This window comes from Poecilia reticulata, chromosome 2 (assembly GCF_904066995.2).
Source record: "Poecilia reticulata chromosome 2, P_reticulata-male-v2, whole genome shotgun sequence".
NCBI classification, from domain to species: Eukaryota; Metazoa; Chordata; class Actinopteri; order Cyprinodontiformes; family Poeciliidae; genus Poecilia; species Poecilia reticulata.
In genome coordinates this window covers 285154-307774 of record NC_088831.1, presented here as the reverse complement: position 1 = coordinate 307774, position 22621 = coordinate 285154, and the positions used below count along the sequence as shown (strand labels likewise).

Here is a 22621-nt window from a genome sequence, read left to right as displayed (position 1 = left end):
AAATCTGTAATGGACACTTGTTACAGTATCCTGCATAAGAAGAAATTAGATGGTTTTTGCCAAGTTTATATTCAGAACAATAAAAGTAGATGAAAGAAGAATGTACTAAGATTTTCACAAGCAGAACCAAGCTTAGCTCTTAAGGTCATGATTGAATTGGCCCATGTTTAGTGGGCTGGTTTCCATGAATTGGAGATTTATAATGGATATGGTTTGATCTCCTATCGCCATAAATTGTACCTTGGGAATATTCAGAGGAGCTCTGTCTATGGCCCTCAGAGTTCAAGTGGAAGCTTACCTTGTCAATAGGACTGATTTATTCAAGGCATGGCCATTTAAAGCTTTCAACCAAGCAGCAAGATCTCAAAATCAATATGAAACCTAAAAGGGAACCAGTGCGGACAGCCAAGCACTGGGGTAATGTTTTTGTGCATTTTAGTCTCTGTAATTAGTCGAGCTCCAGTGTTCTGAACCTACTGGAGACAAAGGCTTACTGTAAGTTTCATTACAGTGATCAATGTAAGAGCAAACTGGAAGCAAAATATTTCTTTTGTTGGTTTGTCTTTTGACTGACAAAACATGTAACAGTGTTATCCATGAAACTGTGATGGTCATTATCATTTTGGATTCACTGACCATACAGAAGAGGGTAAACATAGAGAGGTCCTTGGAGTCAGCCTTGGGGAGCACCACAACTGAGCAAGTCACTGAAGATGTACAGTTACTGAGAAAATATGCAAGGTGCTGTCAATATGTTAAACTCTTTAAAGTCAGAATGGAAGACGCTTGAAAAAGAAAGAGCTACTCTTGAAAAAAGTCAGCAGTTTGCTCCTCTAAGGTGTTTAACACAATGCTTGAAAAATACTAATCATCCTTAATATTGGAGGAATAAAAATTCTATGTACTTCATGTATTTTTATCTTGTGCTAGATTTTCTGAATTAGTCCTTCAGAAACACTTCAATTTCCAGTTTCTTTGGAGTGATTTATAAACACTTGTAGCTTCTATCTGTGTTGTTGCTCTTTTTCATGGAACCCAACAGAATGATGTGACGACCTGGTGGCATGCTACTCTGAGCCTCTGTCTCATCTGTTTCTCTAATATCTATGCTTTTTAGTCTGGAAAAGATTATCTGACCTCTTTCAGTTTCAATTGACTTCATCTGGCATTTAGAAAACAGAAATATTCTTGATAAGAAGCAATTCTAAATTGTTATCATTGGTATTTAAAGTTAAAATTTTACAGTTGGGAACAGCTGGTTAGCATCTTCAAAGCTCAAAAAACACCTGAGCTCCGATATCAATATATTTAGATCAGTGGTTCTTAACCTTTTCTGAGGTACCAAACCCCCCAGTTGCATATGCGCATTCACCGAACCTTTCTCATTCCAACAACCACTAAAGATGCTTTTTGTGTCCAATGGATGGAATTAAAAAAAAAACAATTAACAGAGATTTTTCTTCTTTACATATTGTGGTTACTTTACAAAATAAGGCACATTGGTTCAAACTGAATGAAATCCATACATTTCTGGCTGTGAAGCTTCTTATTTTGGCCTCTGTAGGTAGAAAAAAGTTGAAAATTTGCTCCAAAAAAACTCAGAAATTTTTAGATTAAACTCAGAAATTTTCTACAAAAAAAATTAATTTTCAGTTTCAAAAGTGGGAAATATTTGACTTTTTTAACTCAGAAATTTCTTTTTTTTTTCTAAAAATTTCTGAGATTAATCACAAAATTTCCTGAGTTTCTTAGTGGAAATTTTTCCTCCTTTTGTTCTTATTTACACTGTCCCTAATTCGCCGTTATATATAATCTCCCAGTTTTTAAAAAGCGCTTCTTCCTGATCTAAAAATGTTTGCTTCACTTTAAAGTGACAAAAGCACACTCCAACTTCCCTCCCCAACCTCAGGGTTTCGCCTGCGTTTGCCTGACAGGAGGCTGAATTTGATTGCCAGAGGGGTGAGAGAATATGAACATCTGCTGTGATTTGGTCGTAGCTTGATGTAAATGTTGGGTAAAACAATCCGGGACAACCGAGAGGATGGATAGACAATTCCCCGGAGTTTGTGCACGAATGTCGGGAAGATTTGGAAAAGCATCTGTATAAATGAGAGTTCTAATATCCAAACAGTGAGTCATGAAGGATTGGCTGAAGAAAATGACATCATAAGTCTCTGCATCTCTCTGCTGCTCCTTTCAGAGAGCGCAGCGCGGCGCGGCGCGGTGAGGAGCGGAGCGGAGCGGAGCGGTGCGGAGCGGAGCGCAGCGCAGCGCCTGGATGGCATGGAGCTCAAATCACTGCGATCCTAATTAGATGTTAAAGACTCGGACTGATACAGAATCAAGCTCCAGGAAGGAGAAAAAAGTCCAAACTTCGGTTCTGATTCCAGCGGAGGGTCGAGGCGGCAGGAGCCTGAGTGGAAAACTTGTCTTTCGCTCTTTGCCATGAAACATGATTAATGAAAGCAGTGAAGTTGGAGGCTTTCAGCCTCACTGGAACTTCAGCGGTGAGTACAAAACCTTTTTTATTCGGTTTAACAAGCAGAGGGAGAGTTGGTGGAAATAAGTGACGGGTTTTAGTTCAAACCTGAAAGTGTGAGAATCAGTCAGGTGCGCTCCGGTGGCCCCGCTGTGCTGGAACGACCCGCTACAAACAGACGATTCTCGTCGTGATATCCCAACAAAAACAGATTATTTAGCATTTATTTATCTTTGCTCGATGCAAAACATCTAACAATAGAGTATGTAATTGGAAATTAATCAACCACATTTCTAGCATGGATAAGCATGGAAAAAGAAAGCTGTGTATAGAAAATGTGTGTATTTTTAGAGTTTTACATATCTAGATATCTAAAGGTTTGTTTGTTTCTTCCTTGTGTCCTTTTTCACTCTTTCATGTCCTTCATTCTTTCTGTTCTTACATCTTAAATCTCAGTCTGTAAATTTTCAGTTTGTTTGTTTATTACATTATTGATCACTTATTTAAAGCTGAATGACTCAATAAATCATTTTAATAACATTGGGCAGATATTGAAATCTAAATCTGGAATCTTTACATGGTAAATTTGTAGGAACTCTGCCATTGAGATGTCTTCAGTTCATCCTGATTTTATGAAAATTTACTAAAATCTTTGGAATTTTAGTAAATTGAAGATATGACATGTTATTTGATTTTTCTTGGAAAAGATCAAAATCTAAACAGTGCTGTTATTGTTATTTTCTTATTTTTATATTTTATTGTTTCTCAGCGCAATATGTAAAATCTGTTCTTCTTCATGGAGGCTGGAACCATGATGCATACAAACGCAGCAGAAATGGTGAACCAATCAGAAAAACATAATTTATTGGTTTACATTTTAATAATCTTTTTCCGTTACCAGTTTGTTTCTTGTTTTTTTAAAAATCTTGCTTCCTTTCTCATTATTCCCTCCTTGCTTTGGTGTGAAAACCCAGGGCTTAAAACAGGATGAATTTTATCCTCCTTTGTTTAACTAGTAAAAATCCACAATCTAAACCCAGACTCAGAGTAAAAATCTATGTTTGAACACAACGAGCTGCTCTCAGATGTCTGTTGACATGGTTTAGCAGAAATCGCAGGGCGTGTGACATATGATGCTCATACGTGAAGAGGAATTTAGTGAGATAAGAGGAGAGGATTGATAGGACGGTGTTCCATCCTTCCTGGAGCATGTTAGCAGTCAGAGCTGCAGAATGTTTAAATGGCCCAGTGGATCGTTGTGGCTTCTTTGTTCATTTGTCACCATCTCTAATCCGCCTGTTCTGCAGCCTGCTCCTTGGATCGTGTTGGTGGAAAGTCAATTTGTATTTATGTTGGAGAGTTGGATGAGGCTGAGACTTTTTGTTCGATTAATTATAGGATTTAGGATCTTTAGCTATTTATCTTTAGTGTATGGATGTGTCCAAAAAAACAAAAGTTTCTGTTTGTTCAATTTTTATGCAATTTGAAGCTATCTGAAAGTCTCCTTTAAACTCAGATTCACAAGGCAATTTTTCATCTTTCACCCTGCAAAGAATGGAGAGGTTTGTAAAAAATTACAAACATCAACAATGAAAGCATATGATTTTTAAACCATTAATCAGCATTTTTTTTGCATTAAATAACTAATTTGATATGATTAAAAAATAAAACCTAACATTTGGTGCAGAAACCTTTGTTTTACAATCCCAGAGGTTTGAGTTCTTGACCAGGTTGGCACACACTGCAGGGTGTTGGTCCACTCCTGCATAAAGTTCTCCTCCAGACCTTTCAGGTTTTGGGGCTGTCGCTAGGCAACATGGAGCTTAAGCTCCCTCCAGAGGTTTTCTACTGGGTTCAGGTGTGGAGACGGCCCAGGTTCCTCCAGGCCCACAGTGCAGTCACCTGCCCCGGTTACAGAGAAGCATCCCTCAGCGTTATGCTTCCACTCCCATGCTTCATGGTTGGCATGCTGCTCTAGGGATTACTCTCATCCTTCCTTTTCCTCCAAACACGGCGAGTAACGTTAAGTTTCGTTTACCACAACGTTCAATGATGTTCTCATCTGACATCATGACCTTTACCCCAGGATCAGCCTGTCAGGATCCCCAGACAGACTGCGGCATCCTGAGTGCATAACAGAGCATTATCATAGATCTTTCCTCCCAACAGCTGTTATTCTAGAACCATCATAAACTTATTGTTCACATTCCTATTGGTTTCTATGCTGGTTTTCTCATTTTAAATAACTTTTATGCTGTTGTTTGCACATTTTTATTGTCATTTATTGTAAATAAATGTTTGGGATGCACAAACACATGTTCACATTTTGTATATTGTTTAAAATGATCCTGCACTTTGATGTGCAGTCCACTAGGGGTGGGCATATGGAGGTAGTTTGATGACAGAATTTTATGGTGCTATAGTGATAACAATAAAACCATAACATTTTTAGGCATCTGTGTGACTATTACTGTGTTTCATAAAAATCAAAGCCTCACTAAACACAAATACTGACAGCCTTTCATTTGTGATGTGTAAAAAAGTGATTTGGGTAACCAACACACACACAATAACTGCATTTAATCATATTTTCAAATGCATTGATATTCATTGATACTTTCACTGAAAAAAACAGGCTTGTTTTTTTCCTCCTACACTCCCATTATCTGAGCTCTTTTTTCCCACACATTTTTTAGCCTTTCCAACTGTTTTAATTCGTTGTTAGCATGTCGTAACATGTCTTTTCTGAGCTGCCTTTAAACACAACATGAGCGTTGGGATGCCAGTGCCAGTTTTACGCCCAGTTAATACATGTCAGTATGCTAAGCTTGTCAACAAGAATAAGCTAATAAATTTATCTGCAGTTGAAGCCAGATATTTACATACACTGAAGTTAATCTGACCAAACTTCTCATGTTTTAGTTCAGAGAGAATCACTAAAATGTTTTCTATTTGCTTATTGAGAATATTGTTTAGATATTTTTTAGTGGGTGGCATAACACACCAGTGACCACTGAACCAACATGCCAGAGACCAGAAGAGAGCATGTTCCTTCAGCAGAGGCCTCGTGTGGACATGATGCATCACACAATGCATTGTGGGATAATAGTTCTTAAACCAGCCTCCTGTAGTTCAGTCTTTTATAGCAAGATGCCCAATATTGCAAGATTTGAATCCATGACTGTGTAGTGTGTTACTATGGCAACCTTTGAGACTGTGGTCCTACCTCAGTTCAGATCATTGATCAGATCCTTCTGTATAATTCTGGTTTGAACTTTGACCTTTTCTCATGATCACTGGTCCTCCACAAGGTCTGAACTTGCATGGAAATCATAAATCATGTGATTTTCTGAATCATTCTTGTAGATTCTGTCTTCCACTGCTGAGGTTTACGGTGAAAATTACTGACCTTTATTCTTTGAAAGTGGAGCAACTTGGAAAAGTTACCAAATACTTATGTCCCCTAATGTATTCATATTCTAAATCAATTTGGTATACAAAAACATATTGTAGAATTTAAGGTGTAAACGTCAAAACAAGGCATACAGTTGTCATCCACAGAGCTGTGTGCGGCGGTTTGAGTGTTTTTGTCCTCATCCGTCTCTCCAGGGTGTGACCGGCAGGTGCAGGCCCCGCAGCTGCGGCTCGTTAAGGCTCATCATGAGGCGCTTAGAGAGGACTGGGGGCCCTGAGGCAGATTCCAGATCGATCTCAAATCATTTAACTAGTCTGCAGAGACCAGCGGAGCTCTCTGGACAATTTAATTAATCTATCCATCCGTACTGACAACCGAATTAGAGAAAGAGCCAAGGGAAAACACTCGCTCCGTTTTCCAAAACTGCCAAATTTCCAGTTTGGTGTCAAGTTCAATTCCCCTCCACTCCAGCAGGGGGCTCCAGAGCCAATGCAACTTGGATGCACCCTATGCACCCTATGATTTTGTGGCATACCCAGGCAGTTTATCTTCTGTCCTATTCAAGAATAAGTTCATGCATGCTGGTAAGTAAGGGGCTACATGAGGAAAGGGTTTAGTTTGGTTACATTTTAATGAAAAAAATAAATAAATAAATAAATGTCTATCTGAACAAGAATCTCATACTTTAATATACCAAATACTTTAGGATCATCTCAGAATTTGAACTTTTTAATAAAGAACCAATCATTATTCTAATGAGGAAGAAAACTAAATTGTAAGTTGTGTATTTGCTTGGTGTCAGTTTTCTTGTATTGCTAAGGACAGTTTTTAAAATTGTGTGATGTTAACTAATTTGAAAAGACAAATACAAAATGTTTCTAAAAATAACATGTTATGGGAACAAGACCTAAAACCTTAATTTTACCTCAATTTACACCTAGCTGTCATTTTAATGTAATTTGAATGAATGAAAGAAGCCTGTGTGGATAAGACAGCAGCCTGGCCTTCATCTTTAACCAGGTCCTGCACACACACCAAACTACATTCCAGATGGAGATAAGTTGTAGAACCAAGTATGGAATGACTGACAGCTCTGCAGTTCTGAACATCTGCTGGTTCATTAATGTGTATCTGAACTGTTTCTACCATATGGTGAAACAGTGGGTTGACTTAAGATTTTCATTGCTCTTTATGGTGCAGTTTATCTAAGTTTAGTTGATTGGGACAGATGCTTTGACATGGATAACAATTAGCTGCTGATTCTGTAGCTGCTGCTTGTCTCCGCTGAGAACCTGCAGATAACTTATTAGACAGATGAAGATGGAGAGTTCAGGTAGCTGGGATTGGGAACCAAGAGTGAAGCAAACCTGGATTGAAAGTCCATAGTTCCCTTCCTGATGTCTTAACTTACTTATTTTTATTTTTGCTGTGATGTCACAGGAGAAGGAGCGTTAGAGGTTTTGATTTAGATCAAAACTGCTTTTAAGTAACTGAATTGCTGTAAATCAAATGGAAGCATACAGAGTTGTGACATCATCGTAGACTTAAAAGTTAAGCTTATACTTAAGTGAAAAAGTACATAAAAGAAAATAGAAAACAGAAAATGTTCCCTCTGTCTTTATTCTGGCATGCAGCAAATCCAACAAATTTTTTAAATCCTAACTGATCAAAAACTGGATTATTTAACACATTTTAAATAAGATAATTCCTTTTTATGGTGAATGTAAACATCATTTCAACAGTTGTATTGTTAATTTACAAACCAAGCTAGTAATTTTCAACCTCATGCGCATATGAACCAGGGGCTCCCGTTAGGCAGGTTCTCATATTTTAAATGTTGGTATTAAAAAGCTTCTCTGCCTCCAGAGCGTACATGACGCCATGTATCCTGCTGGCTTTTCAGCATCCCATTGTTGCCTCTCTGTAACAGCTCTGATTCCTCAGCGGGAGTTAATCATAACACTGCCCCCACAGGCTTATAGAGTAGGCTCTTGGCATGATGGGGGCATCGCTTCATCTGCCGCTATTCTTTCCCTGATGCTCCCATCACTCTGCAGTACGGTGAATCTGCACTCATCAGACCACATAACCTGTTTCATTGTTCCAGTGTTTCACCATGAGGTTCTTGCAGAGGTAGTTTTCTGTATGGCTACAATGTGACTTTACTTCTATTTGTTTGTTTATTTTTTTTTTTCTCTGGAAATCTCCTTATTGTAAAGTATTTTCGTTTCCTCTTTTTGCTTTTTCTTTTAAAAACTTCAAGGTTTCAGACTAATATAAAAAAGTAACTAGAGTACTCACACAATGCTGATTTCAAATGATGATTTAACTTCTTATGAGATAAAAAGCTACCTGGTCCTTTTTGAAAATGTAAGTACCCCCTGATTAAAAAATGGAAAAACTGCAACTGACTTAATTTTGTTTAGATGAGTTCAAGTTTGATGGTTATAAACAGGATTAACTAAGTAGAATAAAAAAAAAATTCACTTCCATAAAGCTAAAGCTACTGGGACCCATTTAGATGCTATCCCATATGTGACCATCAAATAGTTTTGCTATTTGAACAAGATGACAGCTGGAAACTTTTACCTTAAATGTTACCTTCTTGAGATATTTTAAAATAAGTTGTGCATTCAGAATAAATCATCATAATGTTCATTCATCCATTTTTTAAAATGTTTTGAGGAAATTGCTTTTGGCATCAATAATCCATGTTTGATGCTGTTATGAGGAACATTTCAGTCTGACTTCAAAATGATTTAGACTTTTTGTTCTTCATGTAAGTAGAGATGAGTTCAAGGTGAAACTACGTATATGAATGAGTGAACTGATGAAATCAGCAGTAAGACTTCTCTCATAAAAGTAGTTCTATGTGCATTTACACACACATTAGGATGAAAGAACATTCACATATATATTACATAAATATTTTAGATTTAACAGGGAGTCAATGAAGTGAAGCTAAGGCAGATAAAATATGATCAATCTTTTAAATTTTCATCAGAATGTTATCAATATCAGGACTGGTGTAGTCCAATCACCACTGGAAACGAGTCTTACTTGCTTGCTTTGATTATATTCCTCATAGAACCTCATGTTCCTGCAGCACCCACCATAAAAACCTCAAGGGTCACAGTCAAAAGCTTTCTCCACATCCACACATGTAGACCGGTTGAACCATGATCCGCTCAACATTCCCAAAGCCACGCTGCTCCTTCTGGGTCTGAGGTTTGACAGCTGGAGTCAGTTTCTTCAGTGCGCTCAGTCTTCACATCCTTTGAGATGAATATCAGCACACAAGGCATCTCCCATCTTTAAAACTGCTGTCACTCATCTATCTGTGTCTGTCTATCATGTAGAACATTGTCTGTCAAAGTGTCCAAAAACATAATGTGGAAGGAAGTGTGCAGAGATATCAGTGTGTTTTAGGATCTATCAGATTCCTGGTGGCAGTGCAAACAGCAGGTGTTTGTTTCAGGTTGTCCATAGTACAATGATACAATTGTCTAACTGGATGGGTTTGGGGATCTGATATGTTTTGGGTTTTCTGTTTTAATTTCCAGGTGGTTTCCAGTAGTGAAATGCAAAACAGAAATAATAATAATAATAATAATAATAATAATAATAATAATAATAATAATAATAATAATCTTTATTGTCATTATAGAAACCATGCAGTAAGTTAAATCATTTCTAACACTTGTCCACAATCTCAGTCTCATTATTTACCTTCCTTTCTCAATGTAAATCTGTTTAATCTGTTTACTGAAGCATACAGAAATACAAGTAGAGGCACTGTCTAATATCAGACAGTTATTCCAGATTTCAAACTTAGCTACATTTCATGGTTCCCCACCATCTTCTAATTTCTGTCTTTGGTTTTTCCCTCAGGGTCGTTGGGTAACCAGTCAGCTGACCTGTTCTCCAACATCTCATGTAATGAGTCGACCAACAGTTCCACATCCTGCTCTCTTCCCGACAACAATGCATGGCCTGAAAGTCGGTATAAAACCTTGGAGATGTTTTTTATTGCTTTGGTGACTGGATCTCTGAGTTTTGTGACTGTGACTGGAAACATATTGGTCATGCTGTCCATCAAAGTGAACCGCCACTTACAGACTGTCAATAACTATTTTTTATTTTCCCTGGCCTGTGCTGACCTGATCATCGGAGTTTTCAGCATGAACTTATACACAGTCTACATCATTGTTGGCTCCTGGCCACTGGGACCGGTCGTCTGCGATCTGTGGCTAGCTTTAGATTACGTCGTCTCAAACGCTTCTGTGATGAACTTATTGATCATCAGCTTTGATCGCTACTTCTGCGTGACCAAACCCCTGACGTATCCCACCAGAAGGACAACCAAGATGGCGGGACTAATGATCGCTGCAGCGTGGATCTTGTCATTCATCTTGTGGGCTCCAGCCATCTTGTTCTGGCAGTTCATTGTCGGGCAGCGAACAGTACCAGCAGGAGAATGTTACATTCAGGTACATTTTATAGGTCAAGGACGACTGTCAATGTCCCATGTTACTAAGAGGAAAAGTCAACATTTTAAAGTTAGGTTTTATGAGTGGTTAGTTTCCAGGAAGTTATTGGAATAAATAACTCACTTCTTCATTTGTATGAATACAAATTAGTTTCAGTTTATGAAAGGAGATAAATAAAAGTCTTGTCTTCCATTTTCTTAAATTTAAGTCTCTAGAAAGGAAACCATGAAATACCTTTTCCTCGTTCACCCTAAACCAGGACTTAAAGACGAGGAAAAACTATAAACCAGAAAAAGTAACTGCTGACATTTAGTCCACTTCATTGAGCCAATGGCAGAGATAAAATGGATGGGTTTCTTTACTTGAAGATACAGTGACTGACAGAGTCTGGGAGAAGCAAAAAAAAAGAAAAAGAAAAAACTAAAGAAAGAAGTATGACCATGACTATTGAAAATTTAGATTTTCATGGTTTGAATCTGAAGATGCTCCACAGGGACATTGTTGCTTACCACGAGTCTTTTTGGGAACAAACCACAAAGCTTCCCCCTTACAGAGCAGCCTTGCCCAGAATCTCCCCCACTCAGCTCCTTCAGACTAGCCAGCAGCAATTAGCAAACACCTGGTGGAGCTGCTGAGCTCATTATAGTAGCTACTTCTCAGTGAAACAATGAATAAATGTTATTAGAGTTAATAAAGGAGCCATGTTGTGATGACTTCCTGAAGGTTGAGTTTCAGAAAGAGCAGGAGTTTTTAAAGAGACAGAGACCCAATTTCAAGGCATTAAATTACAAAGTTAAATTTGTTTTAAGTCATGTTTGACATATATATAATTTTTATAACAACTTAAGGTAACATCTTTTATGTGATTGTGATGTAAAATGGCACTATGTGTCTGAAAGATACACAATACTGTCCCTTGAAGTAAATTTTCTCTTGGAGTCTGAGAATTATGATCTCACAATATTTTAAGCGTGATCTCTTAAAAATGAGTTTCTGTCATCTCAAAAGCAATTCAGCTTCAAAAAGATCAATTGCTGTTTTGCTAACATTGAAACTTTGCTATTGAAGTCATGTGGTTTCAAATGAAAAATTTATGTAGATCAAGCAGACGCTCTCTCAATTTTTACTATTGTGCAGCACAGTGACTGGCAGGAGAAGCTTCTCAGGTTTTAATCTGCTCAACGTTTCACATGGAAGGTCATTAGTAGATGACCACTCTGGACTACAGTCCTTATGTAAACAACAGAAGGTTTGCAAACGTAACAGTATAATGCAAATATGATATCAGGTTAATAGATCCTAAAACTACTTTTGCATTTCCCCCTCTCCCAGGCCCCATCTACCTCTGTTCATACCGGCCATTAGGTTTCACCCTCTGAAAGCAACTAATGTGATTTCTAAATAATTGGACACTAAGTAAGTTATCTACTGCTGCTCAGTGGAACCCAGCTTAAAGAATACTGGACCGTCACTTCATTAAATACATTCTCTATGTTTTAAAGATATTAAGAATTATTATTTTGTTCCAAGTCATTAAATCACCTGAAAGGCCTTTTGAAAGTGATTTTACTGTATTTCAGTAGGATTTATGTTTCAACATTGACTAGGCCACTCCAAAAGCTGCATCTTTAGTGAATCCGAGGTACTCCCCAGCAGATTTACTGGTGTGCATTTGTTTTACTCGTTTAAAAAAGCAATTATGTTCATGTTTCATAATAAATGAAATAATTGAAATATGCATTTCATATTTACTCGTATTATCTTCGTCTCATATAAATTTTTTATAGCATAATCAGTTCTAATGATCACAGTGAGGTGAAACCTAAATATGGTGGTAATGTTTCTATGGCTTCTGTATTCATCTTCAGTATTCTATGAGAAAATGATGGAATAAAAAAAAAATTACACTTCAATCAAACTAAACGAAAGCAATGTTGCCAGTGAAGATGAATTATTTTTGGTTTTTCAACATTTCCCAATGTTAGCATCACAATGTGAAATAAATCCTGAAAATATCCAACGAATGCTTCCATTCTACTGGTGTCAGTATGTGCTAACGCTAACGCTAATGCTGGAAAAAAAATATGACTACTTATGGTGGATTCCAGGAAAATAAAGATATGCATCAGGACTTTGAGGAAGATATGCAATGGGAAAAAAACCATATTTATTGACTATGACCATGATTTTGCAACAACTTGGCAGTATTTTCTTAGCAAGAAGGTCCCAGGTTTGAATCCCAGCCAGTCTTTCTGCGTGAAGCTTCTCTCATGAAGCATGAAGCATGACATGGACTGTTCTACATTTCAAGTGGGAATAGATGATGGAAACCCAAAAGCCAATTTGAAACGAATAATATCTGGTAAATTCTTAGGAAGAGGTTTTTTTTATTTCCACCCCTTCAAGAATCCAATTTCAAAATTGGTGGAAAATTTGATATAAATGCAACCAGAGCTGAGTTTGTGAGAATATCCTTTTATTTTGACCAAAAATAGTCTCTGTATAGTCTCTACATGGTTTGTATTAGTCAGAGTAAAGTCTTGGTCTCAATATTAATCTAGTAAACGTGTCAAGTAAGGACAAAATGCTTTTTATTGGATTTTAAATTGTTGCCTGTGTATCTAACTCTTACATATCTTAATTCCCTCTGATTGTGAACAGATACATTTTTCTTTTCTCTGTTTCCTCTTCCAGTTCTTTTCTAACCCCGCAGTGACCTTTGGGACGGCTATAGCTGCCTTCTATCTGCCCGTCGTTATTATGACAGTCCTATACATCAACATCTCCTTGGCTTCCAGGAGCAGAGTCTCCAAACACAAACCTGAGAAGAAAGAGAAGAAGGGAATCAAGTAAGATTGATCAGTGAATTAAACATCAAACTTCTTTGAAACTTTCTGGACATAACAGGGATTTTTTTTCTCAAATTCAACCTAGCTTAAAAAATACCAGAGGTTTACATACCCTGTATATAATGATGCAATCTTTTTCTTCACTCTGACATTAAATCTGGTTCAACTTTTCAGTGTGGCTCTGATGTCATGAATTAACTCATCAAACCTTTATCCACCTGCAACATCATCCAAAACTGATTGATGACATAATGAGTCTAAATTTAAAGAAAGTCACAAAGAGTTTTGAAAAAAAAAATTATTCTGACATTTAGAAAATTTAAACAATTTAACAAAACAGGATAACTTAAGAATGTTTTAATATCAGGAAGCAGGACAAAAAAGGAGTTACTGTTTGATATCATTGTAAAACAGTTTTGGCAATGTCCAAAAACATTCTCAAGAGTCTCTTAAGCATATTTTCTAATTGAACATAATAACTATATATAATTGAATATAATAATTTCCCCAGACCTCCCAACCTGCTAAAGAGTCACATGATAAAGCAGAACAATAACAACGATACCAGCCCTCAAGCCAGTCCTCGCTCCACTCCCAAGGCCAGCCTGGACTCCACCACCACCGCCCTGGATGGAGTAAAGAACGGCCAGGTGGAGGAACAGAAACCTCCCCAAGCCGAAGCCCTGGGGCACCCCAGTCCCAGACTGGCACAGGTACTGGCTTATTCTTCTCAAGCTTATTAGACATTAGAAAGTTTAGTTGTTGGAAAAATCAAACTCTAAGCTTAAATATGAGGGTAATTGCATCCAGTTTGATTAAACTTGCAGGATGTTTATGTCTTGTGTTGTTAAAGAAATCTGGAATTTAAGATGATCAGCATTATCACATTCTCTGTGGGAATATGGCCTTAAATCATAAATAAATAAATGTAGTCTTAGAGCTATTTCCACATTTATTCAGTGCCCTCCGGTAACTGTGGAGCTGGATATCGTCCGTTCCCTCGGTTCGCCCTGCGGTGTATAGCTCAGGGCCTCGGCCTGAAAACCTGAGTTATTTCCTCTTTAAACCCTCTTTGGTTCTAAATCTTCTTATGTTCCTTTTTTCTTCTGTTGCTTTCACTTGAAATTGTTCTGTCTAGATGTTTGAAAATGAGGAGAAGAAACTCTAAATACATCTTTGAACTAGGCTTGTCACGATAACAAATTTTGCTGGATGATTAATTGTCTAAAAAATTATTGCGATAAACGATAATAATTAGCTAACTGGACTTGTAGCCATTATTTTGTGCCCATGTGGCTGGACACCACACGGCACTACGAACCCGATTGAACCGTTATACCTGGGATTTCTGTCGGCTAATGTGTCTCTCAGGGTTTGAAAATGGGCCGACAACTCTTGTAATGTGCGCTGGACATTAGACTAAGGAAATGAGGAAGGGAGGGTCAGTGAAGAGCAGGAGCTGAGCCTCTTTTCATTCAGTGTCATCAACAGAAATCTCATCAACTTTTTTGAGCCAAGGTACATTGTTTTAATTGAAAAAATCACGAGGCACACCACCAACCGAAAATGTAAACAAAGATACTCTGTAGTTGCCTATATTACATATATAGTCACTATTATCAAAGTGTCTTGAATAGGAATCAAATAAACACAAAGAATTATTTTTATCATAATTTACATTTCTTATTTCAAATTGCACTTAACATGTCCACTACAAAAATACACCTGAACACCTGAACAGTTCCACAACACTGTGGTGTGTGATGCATGAATGTAGTAACGTTCATGCATCACTAATTCTCTTGTTTTAATGTAAAATGCTCTGTACCTACTGCCATCTAGTGGTAATAAAATTACATGATTACGCTGCTAGTCACTCCAGCAGAGACACTCAAAGATGACATTATTTGCAGATAATTAATTCGTTTTCAAAAAATATTTTAAGACTAATTACTGTAATTTCCGGTCTATGAGCGCACCATACTAAACCGTACCTTCAAATTTTTTGAACCCCCCCCCCTTCCCGGAAACGTACACATATCAGCCGCACCAGGCTACAGGCCGCTGGTATCTCTGCCGCTCTCGGTTTCCCATAAGGACTCAGCAGAGGGCAGCAGAGAGCTGCGTCCTAATAACTGCTGGACATATTAAGGACGCAGTTCTCCGTCTCCATATCCGGTTTTGTTCACGCCGAGTTTACGTGCAGCGGCTCTAGTTCCCTCCAGATCGATACTCCTCCACTTAGAAGCTGCATCATACGAGTTTGAAAACATTTCTCTGTCGTGCCTACTGCTAGCATAGCTGCTAGCATGTGTTTGTTCTAAATGAAAATGAGCACTTTCTTCTTTGATTTCCAATTTTGACTTCCAATGATTCACTTCCTGCTAGAGAGCCCCCTGGTGGTTGAAGAAAAATCCACAGAAAAGCCGCATGTTCAAAGTGCAGGAAAAAAGTAACAGCTCATAGTCCTGAAAAAACGGTAGGTGAAATTGGATAATTTCCACGGCACAACTGACTAACGGTACACTAGTGTGCCACGGCACAGTGGTTGAAAAACCCTGGTTTAAAGGTGTTGTTGCGCAACACCTCCCTCCCCTTCTCTCTCACTCTACTTCCCCTTCTCAGAGGAGGGAGATGTGCAGCCAGCTCTCCATCTAACGGGTAATTTGAGTTTTCTAAATCTGATGGGATTTTACCCTGTTCAGAACTGAGTAAACTCTGTTTAAGCTGGCATCGAGAAAGACTCGCCTGGTTTCTAACGACCTCCCCCTCCAGATGTCCCACCCTTTTTCACCCTGTGAATTAGCCAGATTGAGTAGCTTGCAACCAACTAGCTTCACAGAGCACACCTGTTAACGGTCGCTCTTTCTCTTTTTTACAACTTGCACTTGTTACTGAACCAGGTTGGTTTTAGTGACTCGGGCGAGTCCCAAGGGTGTTGTTTTAGTTTTGGCCAAAAGCAACCTATAAAACATTTCTACTTTTTCCTCCCAGAATCAAACCTCATAGCTATTTCACAACCATCAAAGAACTTTAAGGTGACTCATTAATTGAATGTCCACAACATCTTTTAGATTTTCTTAAATGCTAATTATTTTATTAGTAAGGCAATTTTGCAAGGGTCAGTACAGCTTAATTCAGTAGCAGAAATAATCAAATAAGTAAAATCAATAATCTAGCCTATCTTTCCCTAATGCTGACACTGAGAACTAAAAAAGGGAAACTTTGAGAGAGACGGACAGAGTTTGGCATTTTGAACCCCAGAACTGGCCTGATGATGAAGAAGGTGTTGCAGCAGCAGGAGGTTCCCAGTACAGGAAGAGTACTGACTTAGAGCGGCAGGTCTCAGGCATCAGGGTGACTTCCTCATGCGCGTAGCGGTACTCAGCTTCTTGTCTTGCAGCTCTGTAGCTCCCTTCTCCTCGTCTCACGATCTTTCTGGTCCCACGGAAGAAACACACCAGTTCTTCCTCTTTGCCTTTGTTCTTTTTCTTTGTCTTTATCTTCATCTTTGCCTTGGTCTTTGTCTTTGGGGGTATAAACCCAGCTGTTGAGAGAAGTGCGATTTGAAGCCACATGTTGCGGGGCTAACGGGTTGGTCCCCATGTGCAGAACAGTCTTCGGTTCTGTGGCCCCGGCTCTTCTTCAGCTGCAGAGTTCTTTGTCCATCTCCGTCTTGGCTCGAAGCTGCCTGAAGGATCCAACCAAAGATTCCTCTTTTGCACCCACCTTATAAAGGGTTTATCCACCTTTTGGTGCGTTTGCATTGGCTAGCTTTGTTGCTGTGCCTGTCTCATTGGCTGACTGCTTGGACAGATGATCTCATCTCCATCACCCTGGAGACCTTATGACCGGATCTCTGTTCTAATGTCCCCAAGTTGCTCAATAGTTCCTCCTACCTCTGTTTCCTGCCCAACCTTTTCTTAGGCCAGTTGAAGTTTAGCAATAAGGCCTGAGTCACCTCCGCTATCCTATCAGTTCCCATTTTCGCCCTGACCTTCCACCTACCATCTACCTCCTACACAACATCAGTGACCTTTAATTACAGTTACAACATTTTACACCTTTTCAAGTTCAATGTCAAAATCACATTTATAACCTTTTAGTTTATCTGATTCAACATTCATTTATAATGTTATAATAACCATAACTTATTAGTTACTCTTATTATAATCATAATGTGAGTTATTACAGACATTTCTGAAAAGAACCCAATAATAATCCATTATTGTAATTATCTGATACCATGTTACAGTTACTTGTTTCACCTTTAAGTACTTCCACAAGTGTGAGAGTAAGTGTAAATATTCTTATAATCAAACCAACATCAACCACTGGTTAAACCGATATTAATTATTGGCATAATTATAAGTCATTATTTTAAGTATTTTACTCTGGGTTTTATCCAATCTCTCAAAATGTTTAGATTTTATTCTTTAAAAACCTTTAATGCTTTAAAATAAGGAATGGTCTGAACTATTTTTAGCCTGATGCAAGACAGAAACTTCCTCTTTATTAAGGAAATCAACCTTTCCTGTTTCATGACTTTCTTTCTGCCTGACTATGATTTTTTATGATTAAATAGAAAAAAGTAGAATTAAAGCAAAGTTTGCAGGACACAATAACAACACACACAACCAGATTCATTTTATTACAGTCTGACTCTATTGTTGGGTCTTGATGTCACCTATGTCATTAATTTTACGGTAATTTTATTTGTTATTACTATTAAACTAAAATCTCCAGCATGGGGAAGTGGGATGAGCTCGACTTTTCTCGACACCCCCTCCGCGAGGTCAGACCTTTCACATGCTGGGAACCCAACATCCTCTTGCAGGTCTGCGTCCTCATCCCCTGGAAAGAGAAGATGGTCGTCTGGGATGTGAAGATCCTCCATCGTCACCAAGGCCACAGCAGTCTGGGATGTGAAGATCCTCCATCGTCACCAAGGCCACAGCAGTCTGGGATGTGAAGATGCAGATTCTCAGTTGTCACCAAGGGCTCAGCAGTCTTCAAACTCCACTGCTCTTTGACACCCCCTCCTTGGAGTTTTGATGTCTCTCAGGAAGTGACGAATGTTGAAGAGAACCCAGGTCGCTCTGATCCTTTAACAGTGACAAAAAATCCTCAGCTGAATGAAGCGTTGGTTCTTCAGGATGTAGAAGATTCCTTAGGGACAGGTTGATGGGCAAAAAGCCTCAAATAAAAATTAAAAAAAACTCTGGATGTTCAGTAGAGCAAAACAAAAAGCATAAGCAGCACGACGCTTTATCCATAATCATAATCCTTTTCCATCGCTGGGGTCGTTAAAGGGTTACTGGAGTTGTCGGAGGCAACAGGACTCTGTCAGGCAGGACTCTGTGAAGTCCACAGGTTGCTTCCAGGTGTTGATTTCAACACTTTGTTGCAGGATTGATCTTGGTGGTTGTCTATGACGCCACTCCTTCCTCACGACTTCAGTCCCTTTTCCTGTTTAATCCATCCTTTTGTGACAGGAGTTCTTCTTTAGCATAATCCAATTTCTTCAGGGCCCTCCTAGTCCTAAGCCTTGAAGTTGTTCTTTGAATGGCAATCATCCTGTAATAGTAGCCAGTCTAACACAGGATGGCATGATGCTTGATTCTTGCAATGTTCTGGTTCGCTTTAGCTAAGAACTGGCTTGAACACTGACCTCGTGGACCCCTTTCTTCATAAGTAATACTTTTTTACATTGCAGTACTTGCTTCACAAAATCCATTCCATTGAATTTCAACTTGATCACCGTGACTACAGGCCGATCTTGATCTTTAATCCAAACTTTCTGTCCTGTTTTCAATGACACTGTAAACTGCAACTTCCCCTTTCCCTCTCTGGGCAAAAAGGAGAAGTGCCTTCGCCTTCCGGCTTTCTGTGACGTGAACGGAGTTCCTCTGCAGGGGAAGACCTGCTCTTTTTCAGCTGTCACTGTTACACCATGTCCATCAGCACCAAGAGGTACTCCTCACCTCTCTTTTCTGTTATCCATGGGGCCTCCCGTCCTCTGGGAGTACTGTCCCACTTCTCGGCTCCGACAAAGACAATTTTTCTCTGTTGGACACAGCAGTCCACTTCATCATTTCCACGCCAATGAGCTCCCTCATGCGTGTTCTCAGATGCTCGACCTTGAGCTCCAGATGCATTTCACCACTTCCTTGTGAAATTACTTACATCTTCTGGACGTACGACCTTGCGTCGTACTCCTCGTCTCCGAGTCGCCTATCCCCCAAAGCCTCTCTTAAGCCATCGAGCAGGAATGGGTCTAGGCTATCTTGGCTACTAGCGTCACTGATGGACATGGTCAACTGTCCTCAGTGAAACTCCCCTCACCCACACGCCGTGTAGTTACTGCGAGATCCAGAACTATCCTCCTGTTTTACACGCTTAGACTTCTATGACGTTGGGCTCCACCTTGTTGTGGTTACGCAACGCCCCACGTTGGGCGCCACTTGTTGTTGCGCAACACCTCCCCCCCCTTCTCTCTCACTCTACTTCCCCTTCTCAGAGGAGGGAGATGTGCAGCCAGCTCTCCATCTAACGGGTAATTTGAGTTTTCTAAATCTGATGGGATTTTACCCTGTTCAGAACTGAGTAAACTCTGTTTAAGCTGGCATCGAGAAAGACTCGCCTGGTTTCTAACGACCTCCCCCTCCAGATGTCCCACCCTTTTTCACCCTGTGAATTAGCCAGATTGAGTAGCTTGCAACCAACTAGCTTCACAGAGCACACCTGTTAACGGTCGCTCTTTCTCTTTTTTACAACTTGCACTTGTTACTGAACCAGGTTGGTTTTAGTGACTCGGGCGAGTCCCAAGGGTGTTGTTTTAGTTTTGGCCAAAAGCAACCTATAAAACATTTCTACTTTTTCCTCCCAGAATCAAACCTCATAGCTATTTCACAACCATCAAAGAACTTTAAGGTGACTCATTAATTGAATGTCCACAACATCTTTTAGATTTTCTTAAATGCTAATTATTTTATTAGTAAGGCAATTTTGCAAGGGTCAGTACAGCTTAATTCAGTAGCAGAAATAATCAAATAAGTAAAATCAATAATCTAGCCTATCTTTCCCTAATGCTGACACTGAGAACTAAAAAAGGGAAACTTTGAGAGAGACGGACAGAGTTTGGCATTTTGAACCCCAGAACTGGCCTGATGATGAAGAAGGTGTTGCAGCAGCAGGAGGTTCCCAGTACAGGAAGAGTACTGACTTAGAGCAGCAGGTCTCGGGCATCAGGGTGACTTCCTCATGCGCGTAGCGGTACTCAGCTTCTTGTCTTGCAGCTCTGTAGCTCCCTTCTCCTCGTCTCACGATCTTTCTGGTCCCACGGAAGAAACACACCAGTTCTTCCTCTTTGCCTTTGTTCTTTTTCTTTGTCTTTATCTTCATCTTTGCCTTGGTCTTTGTCTTTGGGGGTATAAACCCAGCTGTTGAGAGAAGTGCGATTTGAAGCCACATGTTGCGGGGCTAACGGGTTGGTCCCCATGTGCAGAACAGTCTTCGGTTCTGTGGCCCTGGCTCTTCTTCAGCTGCAGAGTTCTTTGTCCATCTCCGTCTTGGCTCGAAGCTGCCTGAAGGATCCAACCAAAGATTCCTCTTTTGCACCCACCTTATAAAGGGTTTATCCACCTTTTGGTGCGTTTGCATTGGCTAGCTTTGTTGCTGTGCCTCTCATTGGCTGACTGCTTGGACAGATGATCTCATCTCCATCACCCTGGAGACCTTATGACCGGATCTCTGTTCTAATGTCCCCAAGTTGCTCAATAGTTCCTCCTACCTCTGTTTCCTGCCCAACCTTTTCTTAGGCCAGTTGAAGTTTAGCAATAAGGCCTGAGTCACCTCCGCTATCCTATCAGTTCCCATTTTCGCCCTGTCCTTCCACCTACCATCTACCTCCTACACAACATCAGTGACCTTTAATTACAGTTACAACATTTTACACCTTTTCAAGTTCAATGTCAAAATCACATTTATAACCTTTTAGTTTATCTGATTCAACATTCATTTATAATGTTATAATAACCATAACTTATTAGTTACTCTTATTATAATCATAATGTGAGTTATTACAGACATTTCTGAAAAGAACCCAATAATAATCCATTATTGTAATTATCTGATACCATGTTACAGTTACTTGTTTCACCTTTAAGTACTTCCACAAGTGTGAGAGTAAGTGTAAATATTCTTATAATCAAACCAACATCAACCACTGGTTAAACCGATATTAATTATTGGCATAATTATAAGTCATTATTTTAAGTATTTTACTCTGGGTTTTATCCAATCTCTCAAAATGTTTAGATTTTATTCTTTAAAAACCTTTAATGCTTTAAAATAAGGAATGGTCTGAACTATTTTTAGCCTGATGCAAGACAGAAACTTCCTCTTTATTAAGGAAATCAACCTTTCCTGTTTCATGACTTTCTTTCTGCCTGACTATGATTTTTTATGATTAAATAGAAAAAAGTAGAATTAAAGCAAAGTTTGCAGGACACAATAACAACACACACAACCAGATTCATTTTATTACAGTCTGACTCTATTGTTGGGTCTTGATGTCACCTGTGTAATTAATTTTACGGTAATTTTATTTGTTATTACTATTAAACTAAAATCTCCAGCATGGGGAAGTGGGATGAGCTCGACTTTTCTCGACAAAGGACAGTCTTAGTTTGAATGTTTGTGTTGCTGATGAAGAAGAAAAAGATCAAGATGATGGAGGAAATGTTAAGGCAAAGAAAGAGAGAAGGTGAAACGGGTTAAAAACTGAGAAACCACACCCCAGTAAAACTGAGACAGATCTCCATAGCAACACTGAAAACCTCATTGTTACTTTTTTGTGCAGGCAGAACGTTGCGCGCCTATATGATTGTCAGTGTTGTTGTTTTGTTCTGAAGGATGAATGCCCTCGGCCTACATGTTCACCTTTACCTTCTGTTTCAGCTCCAGCAGCAGCTGTGCGGCAGCATGGAGTGTTTATGCTAAATTACAGTTGGGTTCAAAATAATAGCATGTCTATAAAAAGTGAGCAATGCTCAAAATCCTTCTGATAGCTTTTATTTTGGTAAATGTCATAGAAACAGAGAATATTCTTCAGTGTTTTATTATTTTTACCTTTGTGTGATTATGTATGTCCACACTGCTGTGATACCTGAATTTGCCCTCTGTGGGACAACAAAGGATAAACATTTAATTAGTCTACAGAAACAGGTGAGAAAAGGATATTAGATCATCCAAATTAACATAAGAGTTTCCATATTTAATTTACAGAGTCAAACATTTATTGTGTAAACTGAAAACTTTGAAAACGTAGTGAACCACTGAACGGATGTTTAGCTGTTGCTGAGATCTGCTTCCATCTGTGTTGCCT

At 39.0% G+C, this 22621-nt stretch overlaps 1 protein-coding gene and 1 long non-coding RNA gene across 2 annotated transcripts in view; one reads left to right on the top strand and one right to left on the bottom strand.

Moving 5' to 3' along the window:
* The first annotated feature begins 1889 nt into the window (after nt 1-1889).
* Nucleotides 1890-22621, top strand: part of chrm4a (cholinergic receptor, muscarinic 4a) — a 39659-nt gene continuing 18927 nt past the window's right edge. The window contains exons 1-4 of the mRNA XM_008430160.3: nt 1890-2507; nt 9786-10384; nt 13079-13233; nt 13745-13946. Coding sequence (XP_008428382.1) covers nt 2453-2507; nt 9786-10384; nt 13079-13233; nt 13745-13946 — 1011 coding nt within the window. The 5' untranslated portion in view covers nt 1890-2452. The remainder of the gene's footprint in view (nt 2508-9785; nt 10385-13078; nt 13234-13744; nt 13947-22621) is intronic.
* LOC145554479 (uncharacterized) lies at nt 12530-22264 on the bottom strand. The gene is made up of 2 exons (XR_014090446.1): nt 16505-22264; nt 12530-13205 (listed from the first exon to the last, which is right to left on the bottom strand). It is a non-coding gene; the product is annotated as an uncharacterized LOC145554479 (long non-coding RNA).